This window comes from Periplaneta americana, chromosome 9, assembly GCF_040183065.1.
Source record: "Periplaneta americana isolate PAMFEO1 chromosome 9, P.americana_PAMFEO1_priV1, whole genome shotgun sequence".
NCBI lineage: Eukaryota > Metazoa > Arthropoda > Insecta > Blattodea > Blattidae > Periplaneta > Periplaneta americana.
In genome coordinates, this window is record NC_091125.1 from 116,958,783 (window position 1) to 116,973,137 (window position 14,355).

Below are 14,355 nucleotides of genomic sequence, written 5' to 3' on the forward strand. Positions count from 1 at the left end.
AATGAAGGTGGAATAGGAGAAACAAAAGGTATACGATTGCACGTTCTTGCAATGGAATTTGGAACTGAGAGGAAGTCTCTGTGTGAGCTCCAAGCCTGTTGGCCACTTGTCTCACTCGGTTATCATCGTTATATTTGAAAGAAAATTAGATAATTTTGAAGGGAGGAAAGCGGGAAATGAACGTAACCTAATAACTACCATATGAGGAGGGGAGTACCGCAAGCAGAAGTGAACAACAAAATGGCAGAATCGCCGACAACGTAAGAAGACTTAGCAGAGCAATTAGGAAGAGGTGGTACCGTATTCCTCGCTAGACACGGGATCTGAACTCCTGCAATGTGCAATCCTGGACACGCAAGTTCGTCTTATTTTAGTTCATATTGAAATATTTCGAGACCTAGGATCACTAAAATTCTGTAGCGAGATTAAGACGTATTGAAGAATAATTGTATTAGAATACATTAAAGAGAAGAGAGAACAAGGATGGTGTTCTGGAGATTAGATATCTGGAGGCTCAAGAAAAAGAGAGGGAACCTAGAGAAAGATAAATATCTCTTATGCGGATAAGCTGGAGCTGCAATACATAGGTTTAAATTATGCGACGACAAATGATTTGAGAAATTTTTGGCTGGATAATTTTTTTAAACATAAATATTATAGGTGCATATAAAAATGAATGGTTCCCTAAACGTTAGCAATCCCAATAAATTAGGAAAGTTATATTTCAGAGTTAAAATTAGATGGAAAGAAAAAGTTAAAGCTCTGACTGAAATGGGATTACAGATTTTGAGTATTCGGACCCGATATAAAGCTACGGAAAGTAGCCTACTTACTTACTGTACTTACAAATGGCATTTAAGGAACCCGAAGGTGCATTTCCGCCCTCACATAAGCCTGCCATCGGTCCTTATCCTGAGCAAGATTAATCCAATCCCTACCATTATACGCCACCTCCCTCAAATCCATCTTTATATTATCTCCCCATCTACACTTTGGTCTCCCCAAAGGTTTTTTTCAACTAACACTCCATATGCATTTATGGATTCGCCCATATGTGCTACATGCCCTTCCCATCTCAAACGTCTCGATTTAATGTTCCTAATTATGTCAGGTGAAGAATACAATGCGTACAGTTCTGCGTTGTGTAATTTTCTCCATACTCATGTAACTTCATTCCTCTTAGCCCCAAATATTTTCCTAAGCATCTTATTTTCAAACACCCTTAACCTCTGTTTCTCTCTCAAAGTGACAGTCCAAGTTTCACAATCATACAGGACATCCGATAACATAACTGTTTTATAAATTCTAACTTTCAGCTTTTTTGAGAGCAGACTGGATGGCAAAAGCTTCTCAACCGAATAATAACAGGCATTTCCCGTATTTTTTCTGCGTTTAATTTTCTCTCGAGTGTCCTTTATATTCGTTACTGTTGCTCCAAGGTACTTGAATTTTTTTCACCTTTTCAAAGGATAAATTTACAATTTTTATATTTGTATTTCGTGCTATGTTCTGGTCACGAGACAATCATATATATTGTTTTTTTGGGGGGGGGGGGTTACTTCCAAACCTATCTCTTTACTTGCTTCAAGTAAAATTCCCGTGTTTTCCCTAATCGTTCGTGGATTGTCTCCTAACATATTCACATCATCCGCATAAACAAACAGCTGATGTAACCCGTTCAATTCCAAACCCTCCGGTTTCTGGACTTCCCTAACGGGATATTCTAGAGCAAAGTTAAAAAGTAAAGTTGCGTTAGCCCGCAGTGAATTGAAAAATGTCAGACAGAGATTGCTATACAATTAAAATGTCGAAAGGGATCATACCGAATAACAATGTAATTTTTAATTTGTTTATGGTAGCGGGGTGTTTACTACATAAATATACTAGATATAAATATGGAGTAGACATTAATAGGAAGAGTATAAATAATTGATTTGCTATTGAAAAAAAAAATAAAGTTAAGGATTTAAAATATAAGGATTCACTATTTGTATTTGTATTATGATGGAGAATTGTATACGTTAGTTAGGAAAATAATGGTACTGGATTGTCAATGAAAAATTAATTGCATTATATTTTAATCTAAAAAAATGTTAAACAGATAAGTGTGAGTTGCTTATGTTGTCATACACAATGTCAATTTGTAATCATTGTATAATACGTAATGGCTGATTAAGCACAGGATTGCATCTAATCCGCTATGAACGTACATGCAGAATGATGAAATAATAAATTAATTAAATATTTAGTTGAGACCTTTTCACTCTAGGGCGTACAAAGGCTTTTATTGCATGTATCATTACAATATGATAAACAACGTCTCCAATTACAATACATGTGCTTTATATATTATAGTTAAATAAATCGTTCCGCTCCACGAATGAATGATACTGTTTATTTAGTTCCTGTAAACGAGGGGCTTCATTTGTTGTTGTAACAATGCGTTGACTGTCGGTAATCGATCTGTATGACGTGCGCGATAAGTGAACATCGAACACGCGTCGAGCGGGATCAGGTGCGGCGGATGCGACGGGGGAGATCACCCCTGCAAGGAGTCGCGAATCCCTTAAAAATGATGGATCGCTGTTGATAGACGGCAAGGGGTTGAACTCTCCGCCTCATCGCCAGTTAATGGAATTTCCAGGCCTTCGAATGTTCTTAATTCTGTACAGGGTGACTCGCGTAACAGGCACTAGTCAAGAAAATAAGAATAAGCATTCAAAATATATAATTAATATTTATTTTATCATGATGCCTAGCTAGGAGAGAAGTACTGAGATACTGCAAAAGAGCTATTTGAATAGACTGACAGAAATTTACGTGCCTAAAATAAAAAATGGTTAGCATGTTGCTTGCTTGGTTTTTTTCTATGTAAAGCGATTTCTCCGAACTTTAAGTCGTATATGGTTTATGATCTCTATTTACGCCTCAGTTTAATCACAAACGAAGTGCATAAAATACAATTTTTATATAAAATTATTCGGTTTTTACTATCCTCTTATACAAATTTACATTGCCTCAGTTAACCCTTAAACTCACAAAGTATCCTATAAGATACAACAAGAGAGAGAAGAATCCAAAAAGAATAGCTGCCCTTGAAAAAGGGGTATCGAGCGGTAGCAGCACCTAAATTAATTGTAGATCAACAATATTCTATTTTTAATTTTAGGTTAATAGGCTATATGCTATAATTTTAATACAACAATAGAAAAAAATTGGTAGGAAAATTAAAATTTCACAATACTACAGAGTGATTTATATAGAACTAACATATTTCTTTCTTTCTCTATTTTAAAACGAATGATTCTAGCCACAGTTTGTTATACCTCAAATGTAGAATATCTTTGGGAGATTACTAACCTCTATAGCAAATGTTGAAAATTCTTTATTTATTCGGCTGGAAATTCACTTAATGACCAATTTTTAATATCAAATTAAGCACGAGTTTTGATTCCCTGTCACGAGATGCGCAGATGTTTATTCTTTATTCTGTATATTTATTGTCATATTCTTTTAGAGATCCAGTTGTTTCCAATTTGTTTATCAGTCCCAGTATTGTGTTTTTTGGGGGAGGGATTACGAACACTAAATTCTCTCTTGTATGCCCTTCGAGTAGCTGTAATTGAATTCGTAATCCAGTATTGCTTCACAAGGAAGAGCTGTTGATTTAATGTGTACTGCATTTTCAGTGACTGAAACAAAATGTCGAAAGTACAAATTTCTTTGGTGCCTCTTTGCTTGCAGTTAATAAACCTGGCGGTGGCATACGCCCAATCGCAATAGGTAATACTTTCAGGCGCCTTGTTTCTAAAATTATTTGTCACACTATTAAGATTGAAAGTGGTCATATTTTTCGACCTCATCAACTAGGATTTGGTTCTCCTAAAGGTTGTGAATCTGTTATACACTCTGTACGATCCTTCTTACATACTTATGATAACTCAGATAAAATTCTATTGAAGATAGATTTTAAGAACGCATTTAACAGCATTGAACGTGATATCATGTTAAACTCTTTTTTAGAAAAATTCCCCAGCTTTTACCCTTTTGTTTGGCAGTCTTATAGATATTCGTCCAATCTATTTTTTAATTCCAAAATTATTTTATCACAAACAGGCTGTCAGCAGGGAGACCCTTTAGGGCCTTTACTCTTCAGTCTTACAGTCCACTCCCTCATCCAAAAATTAACTAGTGACTTAAATCTCTTTTATTTGGATGATGGGACTTTAGTTGGAGATTCCCATGATGTTCTTTGTGATCTACAGAAAATCATTCATCTTGGGTCCGAACTTGGTCTTGAGATTAATCCTAATAAATGTGAAATTTATTTTTGTTCTGCTATTAAACCAAATATTTTATCTTCTTTCCAGAATATTGCTCCTGGCATTAAAACTGTCACAAAGTCAAATCTGTCCGTCCTGGGTTCTCCCATCTTTTTAGATTCTGTTGATGAAATAGCTACTCAAAAATTGGAGCTCCTGAAAACTCTGTTTGGTCGTCTTGAACATTTTCACCCCCAAGTCTCTTATTTCATTGTCAAAAATTGCCTATTAATCCCTAAATTCACTTATTTTTTAAGAACTACACCCTTATTTCTTTTTCCTACTTTTCTCCAGCAGGCAGATGATTTATTAAAGCAGTCTTTACAATCTATTTTAAATACTTCTTTTGACAACAACAGTTGGGTACAGGCTTCTCTCCCAATTAAATTAGGAGGCCTCGGTATTCGTACACTTACTGATATTTGTATACCAGCTTTTTTATCTTCAGTCTTTGGCGTTATTGACTTCATCAAATTTATTTTCCCTATTTACAGTGATGCTGTCGACATTTGCTATGTTCCTGAAGCCTTAAATAAGTGGTACGAAAAAACGAATAACTTTGCTCCTCCCCAGAATCCAGCCATTCAAAAAGCCTGGGATGTGATTATTGCAGGTCACATACTTGATTCTCTTATATCCTCTTTCACATCTGACAAGGACATCGCTCGTATTAAAGCTCTTCAAGAGAAGGAATCTGGATCTTGGCTCCATGCTCTGCCTTCCTCCTATGTTGGTACCTTGATGGACGGTAAATCTTTCCAAATCGCTACTGCATTGCGTCTGGGCTGCAAAATTTGCCATGTACACCAATGTATATGCGGAGAGACTGTGGATTCCTTTGGACATCATGCCTTAAGCTGTGCCAGAAGTAAAGGCCGCCTTCCTAGGCATTCTGCTATTAATAACATCATTAGTAGATCTTTAACCTCCTGTGACATTCCAACTCTTCTTGAACCATCTGGTATTAGCCGGTCGGATGGTAAACGACCTGACGGCTTGACATTAATTCCTTGGTCCAAAGGTAAATCACTCATCTGGGATTTTACATGTGTAGATACATTAGCCCTTTCCCATTTAAAATCTTCTGTCAATTGTGCCGGATCTGCTGCTGAATCCGCTTATCATGCTAAACGACGCAAATATGAACATTTAACATCAAATTACATCTTCGTCGCTTTTGCAGTTGAGACCTTTGGTCCGTGGTGTAGAGACGCTAAAGATCTACTCACCCAAATTGGTACACGCCTACTGTCCCGTACCGGCGATCCTAGATGTATCAATTTCCTTCGTCAACGCATTGGAATAGCGGTTCAGCGAGGGAATGCTGCCTCCATCCTGGGATCATTTCCTAACTCTATTTCGTTAGAAGAGATCTTTCTCATTTAATGTGTAGCGTACCTGCTTGAGCACGGGTAGAAAGTTCACAAGAACAAAACTTCCACGAAGAAAGGAGAGAGGATGTCCGATCTTTAATGAAGCCATGGTCGAGAATATCCACAAGGCGAGGTGCTCCCCATCGGCAACATGAAGATCAACTCTATGTCTGAGTTACGACGGCTGGCCGGCGTCAAGAGCATGGGCGATGCGGAATGCCCCACGCTGCTGGACATCGAGATTTGCAGCGAGCAGGACGACCCAAGGCAGCGCCCCAACTTCGGCGTCAAGTGCAAGATCTTCGAACTGGACGCTTGCCAAGGCATCGGAAAGGTGTGTCTGGTGTACCTTCACAAGAGCGAGTGCGAATCCGATCTAAAACGAGAGGATCCCAAGATCTGGCTGCTGGACAGAAGTTTCGAGTGGCACTACCTGGCTGCAGACTTCACGCAGTACTTCCGCATGATGCTGGTACACCAGGGTCTCCCCCAGTGGCAGTTCAAATTCACGCCCATGGACCATTATTATGAAATTAGTTTACAATGTTATACTTATCGCATGAGCTAATATTGTACAACATATAAAATATTGCCATTAAACACTTATCTTAACAACATCTACTTTCACGAGGCCTTGGAAATTATAACACGAAATTAAAAAACATTATTGATACAGCATGAAGGCTAAAATCTAGACAATTCGTGCAATAAATATTGTACAACATATAAAATCTGGACATTGCGATAATTGTTTTCTTTACAGTCCGACAATGTTCAATAAACTAGTGTGATGGACCGATGAAATAATAAATCTGTCATTAACTGTAAAGTCTCTCTATAGGTCCTTTATAATGCGAGTTGAGACGTTGATTCCAACAACAATTAAAATATGTAATGATTTGATAGCGCTGAAAATGGAAAAACAAAACTCCTATGAGAAGTAAAACCATATACCTATATTATGTTGTATACAAATATTAAACGAATTTGATACATAATTTTATAATGTATTATAATTATATAATGTATTATAAAACCTTTGGAGAGGCCGAGACGTAGATGGGAAGATAATATTAAAATGAATATGAGGGAGGTGGGATATGATGATAGAGACTGGATTAATCTTGTTCAGGATAGGGACCAATGGCGGGCTTATGTGAAGGCGGCAATGAACCTCCGGGTTCCTTAAAAGCTATAAGTAATTATTTTATATATAACTTATTATATATAAAATATAAACAATTATTATTACAACTAGTTTGTCACTGAGAAATAAGGAAAAGCTATTAACTTGAATTTATCTGAAACAAAGCGTTACTGGATTATGCAGTAGGCGATGTTTGGATCCTGTGTCTCAACTCTATTCTCAATTATTATCTTAGCGTGTCCTCGATTACACTAACCTCTAGCGGTTGAAAGTGGAACTAAACGCCGGCGCACAGAGACACAAAACACAGGAAAATTCCCTCAGTGTCCATTCTTTGTGTGACCTTCTCTTTGTTGTTTTACCCAAAAAAAACTGTGCTGTTAATGTTGTCAGTAATAATTCGTCAGCACAATTAGAGCCCTGTTTAAATAAAACAGCAATTCAAGGAAGAATAATGCAGTGAAATGGTACAAAACAGAGTGTAATCTGTTCTTCATAACACTACCTTGAGCCCTGAAGTTTTGTGCAATTTCACTAATTTTTATGCAAAACTAAAGGATATTTCCATTACCTTGGCGAACTTTTATCTGTACTTTGTCCCCAGCTACAGTCAAAACGTTTGTTTCATTCGTATGTAACGAACACGAACAAAGACGTTTAATGATCAGCAATGATATATTATGAAGTTGATGTAAACATTCCCAAAAAAATTAGTTTTACTAGCATTTCGATAAATTTTCTAAATTACTTTCACAAAGCCATAAATACTTACTGTTGTGCTCCAAATGATCTTCTTGATATCGATATTTATCTCCTTTATTGATTTATAGAAATCGATGACATCGATGTATGGGTATAATATCGATAAGTACGTCTATACATCGAACCAGTGACCACCGAATGAAATTCAACTACCGTTTGGTGGGATTCTGTGGTGTTGCGATCCAGTGTTACCCGTGTGACAAAATCGCATTTTGTATTCGTGTCGTGTTGCATTGAAATTCCAGAACACAACCTAAACAATCACGCCAATCATGTTGTAGTATTCACATTTTCTCTCTTTCGGCAAAACGTGCTTTAAAATTCTGTTTGGCTTCCCGATTTGTCACAATTAATTTAACTTAAAAGTACCAGTTTTAAAAAGGTATTCCAAAGCAAAATTTAAATAGTTTAATTTTACTCTCATATACTGAATTGAAACTGTTTCATTTCAACTTTAATGGAAGTTAAAAATAGCCAATTTTAGTAATTAATTTGAGAGATACAAAGGTAGCATTAATATGCTAAAATTCGTCAAATTAACAACTTTTTATAATGTTTTGATAATGGTGAACATCAAGCCGAAACTATAGTCACAAGAGTTACCTTCTTAAGTTACAGTAGTTAATACATTACACTTAAAAGTTGTTAATTTAACAAGATTTAATACATAGATATACAAGTGTTAAGAGTGTGTGAACCAAGAATAAACAAAGATAATGTTAACTTACTTTTAAAATGCTCGTCTTTTGCTTCCTTTTCGAGATAAATTTGTTTTATATGGAACATTTAATAGCGTGCTTTGGGAAAGCCATTGATTGAATTCCCAATATTCTCAGTCAATTAAGAGAGCAGTGCATTATGTTAATAAATGATTAAAGGAATTTTAGTTTTGTATTTTAAATGTGCAGAAATGTTATCCGAACAAATGTAACATTTCATTCTCCAAATTAATTTTACAATGTGAAATTTGTTCGGATCAAATTTCTTGCCATCCAAAGAACAAAACTAAAATTACTTCAATCATGTATTATCATAATACATTGCTCTCTTAAACTGACTGAGCATATAGATAATTCAATCAATAGCTTTCCTTAAACATGCAATGAAATATTTAATGCTCATATAAAACAATTCTTATCTCAAAAAGGAATCAAAAATGGCCAAAATTGTATTGAGCTTTTTTGTTTCAAATGTCTCAAAGAATAAGCTTCTGAAATTAATCACATTACTTGCGGTTCACCCTCTATATGAAATATTTGAGAGAAAATGTAAATAACATTACTTTAACTCTCAAATGCTGAATTTGGAAAATTTCAAGAAAAATTCCTTGCAGTATTCATTAAGCTTCAGGATATCCAATAATTTAAAATATATCAGTGCAAGACTCGCATAGTATTAAATCAAGCACCTGATTTTATATAGTATAACAGAATTAAACTTGCTTCACGTTAATTTATCTCTGAAATATTCCAAGTTGATATTGATATTAATACAGTCTTGAAATACAGACTGTTCAACAGAATGTGAACTTACTGTTACCTGATATCTTCATCTGCTTCACCAAACAGCACTTGAAATTGACCCCTGATAATAATCAGTTCAGGATATTATGAAGGCAGAAAAACTTAGTTGTGATGTTCACAAGTTTCTGCCACTCAGAAAAGTTTTCCGAACATGTCCTAAACGTGTATTTCCTTTTTAGTCCGAAAGTTCTGTTTCACCATTACGAGAGGGAGGTATTTACGAACACGTTGAGCAAGAATTAGAAGTTTGCGTCTTCTCCGCAAGAGCGCCCTGAGGGGTGCCGGTTTGGTTACATGGTGCGGACGCATAGACGTGTGAAATTGGAAAATCCCCTCGCCCTTCAGTGTGAGAGCTGTTCTACTTTTTATCCATATGATGAGGCAGGACGTGGTTGCGAACTTGCGAGAAAGAACCGCGGTGCAGAGTAAAGGGCTCGTTTATCAAGAACGGCAATAATGAGAGTGAGATAAGTGACCTATGTGCTTGGAGCTCACAATACATTCAGGACTCCTTCAATTATGCCTATCTGTTACAATTTAACCAGCTTTTACATTTTTATATTCCTCCATTCATTTACCGCTTCTTTAGTTCTCTTGGCTCTTAATTTTTATTTCTTCATTAATTCTCTCTATTCATTTCCCTTTGCGTTTCGTTCTCTCTTTTTTCTCCGAATTATTTTCCTGCCCCCTTTATTTCTTAAATTTCATGTTGCTTTCTTTCCTTAATTTTAGTTTTTCTTTTTTGGTTAATTTTCAATTCATTTTTTCATTCTTTATTATTTTCATCTCTACTTTCTTCTCTCTTTATTTCTTTTCCTAATCGAAATGTTTCTCTATTTTCCTACCTGCTTCCTTTCTCTCCCTTTCAATTTTTTCTCATTTTCACCGTTTTTCTTTTTTCGTGTTTTTTCTTTTCTTTTCTTTTCTTCGTGTTCTTCCCTCCTTGTTTTGTTCTTTGGCTTTCCTTTCCTATTTCCTTCTCTCATTTTCATCTGTACTTCTTTATTTAATTTCTATTTCCTTCCGTTGTTCACTGCTATCTTTTAACATTGTCTCCTGCTTCCTACTTTATTTGCGGTTCCTTCTCAATTCTTGACAGGTATATATCAATTCTTTCGTTTCCTGTATCCTACTTTATCATTTTTCTGTTAATTTTTTCATCTCTTTCCTCCTCCATTCTTTTCGTTAAACATTATCTCTTCTTTCTGCCCTTTATCTTCTACTCTTATCTATACTATATCCCTCTCTGTTAATCCAGTTTCCTTTTCCGTTCTTTCTCTTCTGTTTCTTTCTTCGTTCTTTTTATGCTATTGCCTTTTTCTCCGTTGTCCTTTCTCTCCTCTTTCCTTCTTCGTCCTTTCCCGTTTCCTTCTTCGGTTCTTCTCTCCTGTTTTCTTCTTCGATATTTCTTTTTCTCGCTTCCTTCTTCGATATTTCTCTCCCGTTTCCTGCTTCGTTGTTTCTCCTTCGCTCTTACTTGCCTGTTTTCATTTTCGTTCTTCCTTTCTTGTTTCCTTCTTCGATTGCTCTCTCTTGTTTCATTCTTTGTTCTTTATCTCTTGTTTCATTCTTCGTTCGTTCTCTCTTGTTTCATTCTTCGTTCGTTATCTCTTGTTTCATTCTTCGTTCGTTCTCTCTTGTTTCATTCTTCGTTCGTTCTCTCTTGTTTCATTCTTCGTTCGTTCTCTCTTGTTTCATTCTTCGTTCGTTCTCTCTTGTTTCATTCTTCGTTCGTTCTCTCTTGTTTCATTCTTCGTTCGTTCTCTCTTGTTTCATTCTTCGTTCGTTCTCTCTTGTTTCATTCTTCGTTCGTTCTCTCTTGTTTCATTCTTCGTTCGTTCTCTCTTGTTTCATTCTTCGTTCGTTCTCTCTTGTTTCATTCTTCGTTCGTTCTCTCTTGTTTTATTCTTCGTTCGTTCTCTCTTGTTTCATTCTTCGTTCGTTCTCTCTTGTTTCATTCTTCGTTCGTTCTTTCTTGTTTCATTCTTCGTTCGTTCTCTCTTGTTTCATTCTTCGTTCGTTCTCTCTTGTTTCATTCTTCGTTCGTTCTCTCTTGTTTCATTCTTCTTTCGTTCTCTCTTGTTTCATTCTTCTTTCGTTCTCTCTTGTTTCATTCTTCTTTCGTTCTCTCTTGTTTCATTCTTCTTTCGTTCTCTCTTCTTTCATTCTTCGTTCGTTCTCTCTTGTTTCCCTCTTCGTTCGTTTTCTCTTGTTTCCTTCTTCGTTCTTTCTCTCTTGTTTCATTCTTCGTTCGTTTTCTCTCGTTTCCTTCTTCGTTCGTTCTCTCGTTTTCATATTAGTTCGTTCTCTCTTGTTTCCTTTTTCGTTCGTTCTCTCCCGTTTCCTTTGTTATTTCTCACCCGTTCCCTTCTTTTTCTTCTCCCGTTTTCTTCGTCCTTTTACTTCTCTTTCGTTCTCCATTCTTCCTCTCCTGTTCCCTTCTTCGTTTTTCTCTTTCATTTCCTTTTTCCTACCTTTTCTCTTTTATTCTCATATCAGTTTTGTTTTATATTTATGCACTCCTTTTTATTTCCTGTTTCTTACTTTTTTATCTTTTATTTATGACATTTTCTGTTTTCTTACGCCTCTTCATATTTTAATATTTTTTTCTTTTTATAACTTATCTGTTTTTGTTAATTTCTCCCTCTCTTTATTTAATTTTTTTCCATCACCCTGTCTCTTTAGTCTGTTTATTTATTTTTCTTTTAATTACTTCCATTTTTCCTTTTCCGTTACATCTTCGTTTTGTTATTTCTAGATTTTTTCCTTCATTTGTTCTTGTTTGTTTCTTTTTTCTTTCTTCCTTTCCTTCTTTCCACTGTTCGTATTTTACATTTCTTAATATTTCGGTTCGTTTCGTCACAATTAGTTCTCGTGGTACTGGCTATAAGCGGCACCTTTGTCAGACCAGCCGGACTCTGCATCGAATACGCTTGAAACAGCAGCAAAGCTACAGTTCGGTTCTTGTTTGCAGGGCGGCCCAGAAGCTGAACCTGACGTCGTCGCCACACCGTCGGAAGCGCCATTCTTCGGGGGAGGATGATGGGGGCACAGGGTTCAGCGCCGCTCTGCGTAGGGCTCCCCCGCCTGTGCCCCCAGCTCTGTTACGTCGCATCGGCGTCAAGGAGGTCACCGGCGTCGGAAAGGTAAGTGATATCTACCTTGTAACAGTCTACAGCTCGTCGGACACGGCATACCCAGCGAGGGGATGAGAATGACATAGCCTAATAATAATAATAATAATAATAATAATAATAATAATACCTAATGTAGTTAAAATGGTTTCAAACACACAACACTCCTAATCTGTTCCGGAATGTTAAAGTAAATTTATTTTCATCATCACGAATGCAATGTGCTCTCCCTCACTTAGTATTGTGTCTTTTGAGCTCGGTTTTGACGATATATCCGCAGAAGTCAGTTATTTTTAGTGCGTAATACTGGTTTACTATCCTCGAAAAAGAAGGCAGGAAGGACTACAATATCAGTTTCTTAAAAAGTATTATTATTATTATTATTATTATTATTATTATTATTATTATTAACCTATCCCAGTGAAACGTACAGCAGCGTCCGTATAGGCCAGTTTCTGTCGGATGCTTTTCCAATTCACTGTGGGATAAGCAAGGAGATGCACTATCACCTTTACTTTTTACTTTGCTCTAGAATATGCCATTAGGAAACTCCAGGATAACAGACAAAGTATGAAATTGAACGGGTTACATCAGCTGCTTGTCTATGCGGATGGCGTGAATATGTTAGGAGAAAATCCACAAACTAATAGTGAAAACACGGGAATTTTACTTGAATCAAGTAATGAGATAGGTTTGGAAGTAAATCTCGAAAAGACAATGTATATGATTATGTCTCGTGACCAGAACATAGTACAAATTGGAAATTTAAAAATTGCAAATTTATCCTTTCAGAAGGTTAAAATATTTTGGAGCAACAGTAACAAATATAAATGACACTCGAGAGAAAATTAAACACAGAATGAATATGGGAAATGCCTGTTATTATTCGGTTGAGAAGCTTTTGTCATCCAACTGAAATTTGGAATTTATAAAACAGTTATATTACCAGTTGTGCTGTATGGTTGTGAAACTTTTATTCTTACTTCGAGAGAGGAACAGAGGCTAAGAGTATTTGGGAATAAGGTGCTTAGGAAAACATATGGTGCTAAGAGGGACGAAGATACAGGATAATGTAGAAAGTTACACAACGTAGAACTGCACGTATTGTATTCTTCACCTGACATAATCAGGAATAATTAAATCGAGACGTTTGAGATGGGCAGGGCATGTAGCACGTATGGGCCAATCCAGAAATGAATATAGAGTGTTAGTTGGTAGGCCGGAGGGAAAAAGACCTTTGAGGATGCAGAGACGTAGATGGGAGGGTAATATAAAGATAGATTTGAGGGAGGTGGGATATGATGGTTGGGACTGGATTATTTTTGCTGAGGATAGAGAAGGATGGCGGGTTTATATGAGGGCAGCAATGAACCTCCGGGTTCTTTAAAAGCTTAAGGGGGCACTTTGGTGAAATAATGGTGAAAAATTAAGAAATTCCACTTAAAAATGTATTGTGACTCTCTATTTATACCGAGCTCAAAAAGCTAATTAATTTATGTTCCCGTGATTGTTTGGAAGCTTTTGAGCTAATATAAACTAAAAATTGTGAAAATTGTGACGCAAGGAGCCTTTTTATTGACGTCAATATGAAATACATTAAAAAATATCATTTCAAAACTATTAGGCCTAATGGCAGCAAATTTTGTACAGATATTATTGTAGGCAAGTTTATGTAGTTTTAAATTCACAAATTTTGGAAGAAAATTGTAATAAAAGATTTAAAACTCACATAAATGTCCCCTTAAAAGACATTTGTAAGTATTATTATTATTATTATTATTATTATTATTATTATCATTATCATTATTATTATTATTAGTCACGTGTCATCTTCTTGTGAAGTCGCATACGTCCTCCGTCTCCTTTTCCCGCGTTACATTATGCGGGCCTGATGTGACAGAGTTTCCATGGCAACGGAGGAAGTCTCTTTTTTTCCTGTTTTAACAAATTTCTGAACCCCCTGCAGCGAAACCCTATTATTGATGTAAGAGCATCCGATTTCAACCCTTTTTCCCCCCGATTAAAAGGAATGATCTCCCCCACCTTCAACCCCCCATTATAAATCATCGGCTGAAAAGACGGGGAAGAGCAAAT

At 36.2% G+C, this 14,355-nt stretch overlaps 1 protein-coding gene across 4 annotated transcripts in view; it reads left to right on the top strand.

The window, feature by feature from the left end:
- LOC138706411 (kinesin-like protein CG14535) overlaps nucleotides 1-14,355 on the top strand; it is a 572,747-nt gene that overhangs the window by 209,510 nt on the left and 348,882 nt on the right. For all 4 annotated transcript variants that reach the window (XM_069835685.1, XM_069835681.1, XM_069835683.1 and 1 more), the window contains exon 3: nucleotides 12,102-12,273. In XM_069835685.1, the coding sequence (XP_069691786.1) occupies nucleotides 12,102-12,273 (172 nt within the window). The remainder of the gene's footprint in view (nucleotides 1-12,101; nucleotides 12,274-14,355) is intronic.